This window comes from Armigeres subalbatus, chromosome 2 (assembly GCF_024139115.2).
Source record: "Armigeres subalbatus isolate Guangzhou_Male chromosome 2, GZ_Asu_2, whole genome shotgun sequence".
Taxonomy (NCBI): domain Eukaryota; kingdom Metazoa; phylum Arthropoda; class Insecta; order Diptera; family Culicidae; genus Armigeres; species Armigeres subalbatus.
Genome location: NC_085140.1, coordinates 423,282,103 through 423,286,521, shown reverse-complemented (window position 1 = coordinate 423,286,521; position 4,419 = coordinate 423,282,103). Strand labels below are relative to the sequence as shown.

The 4,419-nt window shown below is 40.4% G+C and overlaps 1 protein-coding gene across 1 annotated transcript; it reads right to left on the bottom strand.

Annotated features, from left to right (window-relative positions):
* Positions 1 to 2,326: 2,326 nt before the first annotated feature.
* Positions 2,327 to 3,768, bottom strand: LOC134217795 (homeotic protein empty spiracles-like). Its single transcript, XM_062696610.1, has 2 exons — positions 3,675 to 3,768; positions 2,327 to 3,613 (listed from the first exon to the last, which is right to left on the bottom strand). The coding sequence occupies exons 1-2, from the start codon at positions 3,681 to 3,683 to the stop codon at positions 2,834 to 2,836; spliced, it is 789 nt and encodes a 262-aa protein (XP_062552594.1). The 5' UTR covers positions 3,684 to 3,768; the 3' UTR covers positions 2,327 to 2,833.
* Positions 3,769 to 4,419: the final 651 nt, after the last annotated feature.

The window sequence follows — 4,419 nt, the reverse complement described above, 5'->3', positions numbered from 1 at the left end:
TTTGGGGGAATTTAGAATGAATTATTGGAGGAATCCAGGACCAATTCTTGGAGGAATTCAAAGTGAATGCCTCCAAGAGATCCTCCACGATGCTATTCCTCCGAAAGTTCTTCTGAAATTCAACACCAATTTTCTAGAAATAGTATTCTTCTTCAAATTTCTCTGAGAGTTTATCCTGAAACCCCTCTAGGAATCGCTTTTGGACTTACTCCGAATATTCCTACTGGAAATCCTCAAGAAACTTCTTATCAAAATCCTGCTGAAACTACTTTTGGAATTTTCACTTCTTTTTCCTGGAATTCCTGCGCTGAAGTTACTTCAGCAACATCTTCCACAAATTTCTTATAGAATCGATTAGATTTTTGATTCTGTAAGCAATGCAAAATTGAATAGCATGATGAACTAATTGTGTACCTTCTTTCTACAATTTCAATTATAATCAAATATGTTATTCACTTTTGTTGTCGGTTGTTTGCTATCATATTTTACTTATTCAAAAATTGTTCTGTTTTGCTAAACAAGGATCCTTAACATAGTGTAGCTGTTCCGTTTTCCATCTCACTGAACGTATATTTATCTCATCGCCAAACAAAGAAATGCAGCACCAAACTCGTCGCTACTTCTTGCTAAGGGGCCGTACACATATTACGTAAGCACTTATGGGGGGAGGGGGGGTTGATCAATATCTTACGCACCATATAAATAAAAAAATCATTTGTATGAAAAAAATCTTACATGGGGGCAGGAAGGGTCGAAAAACCCAGAAAATATGCTTACGTAATAAGTGTACGGCCCCTAACATGCGTTCGCACTGATGAAAAAAATCACAAAACTAAGGAACAAACCAAACTCTGCTTCATTGCTTTGTTTTTTTAAAGGATGAAAATGGGAGCTTTGAGATGAAGAACCGAAAAGTTCCTCTTTATCACGCGGAAATTGGTAATATTCCAATCAGGTTTTTTTGCATGGATCCTGGAATATTTTTTTTCAGAATGCTTGTTTCCGCATATTCTTTGAAATCACAAAATAATTCTTAGATTTTCATTTCATTCAATCAAGGGATTTTATTAAAAAACGGTACCGGCAAAATCTCGGTACTTTACGTTACAAATCTTGGCTCGGTACTTGTAGTGTTGAAAAAATGTCAACAGTTTCGAGTATAACGAACTATTAGTGCATTTTGTCGTCGACAATTAACACTAAGATTTTTTTGGAATATTTTTCCAAAAAAATCCAATTCCTGTGTGATGATAAATAATCTGTAATTGCGGCATTTTTGAGGGTTTCCTAGCAAGCAATCCCAGAGTCAAAACCGGGTTCAGAAATCTTCGAATGTTTTCAAGAATTCCTTAGGAATAAACTTTTAACATTTTTTCGTAAATATCTTAAATAATTCTTTAGGAAATACCTCCAGGATGTTTCCAAAAAAAAATTACTCTTACGAAAATTATTTAAGGAATTCCTTCAGATACCAACGGAAATTCCATTCCCTCGGAGATATCTCCAATAATTCCTCCGAAATTTCCAAAGGACATCCTCAAGACAATTCCTACATTCTTAAATTTCTTCAAGAATATTATTGTACATTCTTCCAAGTACTCTTTCGGAATTTCAACTACTGGAGATTTCCCCAGAAAATAAATAGGATTATTTATTATTTATTCAGACTAAGGCCGAAGTGGCATGTGCGGTATATAAGAGTCTTCTCCATTCGGCTCGGTCCATGGCTACACGTCGCCAACCACGCAGTCTACGGAGGGTCCGCAAGTCATCTTCCACCTGATCGATCCACCTTGCTCGCTGCACACCTCGCCTTCTTGTGCCCGTCGGATCGTTGTCGAGAACCATTTTCACCGGGTTACTGTCCGACATTCTGGCTACGTGCCCGGCCCACCGCAGTCGTCCGATTTTCGCGGTGTGAACGATGGATGGTTCTCCCAGCAGCTCATGCAACTCTTGGTTCATTCGCCTCCTCCACGTACCGTCCGCCATCTGCACCCCACCATAGATGGTACGCAGCACTTTCCTTTCGAAAACTCCAAGTGCGCGTTGGTCCTCCACGAGCATCGTCCAGGTCTCGTGTCCGTAGAGGACTACCGGTCTAATGAGCGTTTTGCAGATTGTCAGTTTGGTACGGCGGCGAACTCTATTCGATCGGAGCGTCTTGCGGAGTCCAAAGTACGTACGATTTCCAGCCACTATGCGTCTCCGAATTTCTCTGCTGATATCATTTTCGGCAGTCACTAGTGAGCTCAAGTACACAAATTCTTCTACCACCTCGCATCGGAAGTTTCTCCAGGATTATTCAAAATTCTAAGAAAATCAGTTGTTCCCCTCAGGACAATTTTGGCATATATAATTAAATTTCAGAGAAATATTCGATTTGGTGGGTAAGTCTCATCGGGCCTTAGGGATATTTTTCGGGGCAAGGATATAACATTCAAAATTTTGTTCTAATCGGACGATTTGAGCTTGAAAAAGTAATGCAGGAAATAATATCGACTCAGCGAATCTACTGAGATATCAAATAGAACACACCGAGAATCTAAAACGCGTGAACGGAACCAGTACGGTTCGTTTGTCCGGAAAATTTGATAATTTCAAAGAATGTGTTTTTCAAATTTCCATATAACCAGAGTTCAATGTATTCTAATGTCACTCCTTAGTCAGAAGCTCTTCTGAGTCGATAGTTAATTTCTTTTACTCCTCGAAGATAGATTTCCCTAATCTGGTCATGATTAAAAAACCTTAAGCAATAGATCTACCACTCTATATTCTATTGTACATTTTTATCACTACACATAAAACTAAATTTCACTATTGTCTCCACAAATTACTGCTTCTTCGATACCGGCACAGCAACGTCGACGGGTGCTGCGTGTCCGCTCACCACCTTGTAGTCCTTCTCATGCCCTGGAAGGGTAGCGGTGTGAACGGTATCGCCACTCACGGCCTCATAACGCGCTCCCTTAGTTGACCCTTCTGCTGCTGTTGTTGTTGCTGTTGCTTCTGATGGTGCTGCCCCTGCCGGAACATACATCCCGTAAGAAGACCCATAGGCTTGATTGTTGCTGTTTACATTCGGGGTGCTCACAGGTTTCGGTAGACCGTTAACACCCTGAGCAGGGGCAATGGCCGGTCGCAATGGTTGCGGGGGCTGAGTGGCCTGTTGCGTTTGGAAGTTCATGTAGGACACAGCAGCTAGAGGGTTCGCTTGGGGTGGCCCCTGCTGGATTGCATGTGGTGGGATAACTGACTGAACGCCTGGTTGAAAAGGACCAGGGAATTGAGGGAAGAACTGAGGCAATTGCGGAAAACCGGGAAACTGTGGGAAGGGTTGGTTTTGGAAAGCGGGATGAGCATTAGCAGGAACTGGATAATTATATGGCGAAGGAGCAATGCTGTTGTACGGATCGACAGCAAACGGAACTTGCTGGGGCGGTCCTATGGCATTGGAATAGGGATTGAAGCCGTAGAATCCATCTGGAGCGATGTTGAATGGTTGGATTGGTGTGTATTCAGGTTGTCCAATTTGTTGAAGGTTAGGAGGTGGAACCTGAATGACATTTTGGGCTGTCGCGGTGACAACTAGGGTCATAATCGATATTATAACCTGAAATTCATAAAATACTCGATTAAAATGTTATTTGTTATGCGAACCAACATAAGCTTACCCTCGCCATTTTCCGTAGGTGTGCTTGTTAGTGAAACCAACTCCGATCGATGAAAGGTTTAAATAGATTTTGATTCGTCGCAACGTTTATAAACAGCGAAAGAAAAACTAAAGTTAGAGTCGCACAACCGGAAATTCTCGAGTCAAAGCGATGAACAATGGTCGAGGACATCCTATTTTGAAGGGAAAGTGAAGGCCATAATTTAGTTTATTTATAATTGATTTTGGTTTTTCTGTCTTGATCGTACGCTTTTGGTTTACTGTTGATCGCTTCAGTACACTTCGTTGCTGACATGTTTTTTGGTTCAGCGATTCTGCTACATCCTAAGTTATGCGAGACGGACAAAATATGAACGTTTTTTTATTGATATTTCTGTGATGTCTTATGTTATGATACCTACTCTCGCTTTTGCCTTTCTTATACAATAAAGTTATACCGAAAGGCTATCATTGAACTCCAAAAACACGTGCTCAGTAAAATTATAACGCCAGCGTTGAATTTCACACAAAATGGTCATATTTGAAGATCAAATTCTCGATTCATTGCGATTATATTAGGAACATATTTTGCCTCCCAAGCTACCATGCAAAAATAACACACATTTTTAATCAATGAATGTCATTTGCATGCATGTTGACAGGAAAGTTATTTTTCAGTCGGAAATGATTATGAAGCCTCTTGAAATGAATTAAATTTATATACACAACAGTAGAAATCAAACCAAGGAACTTTGTTGGGAGAATTG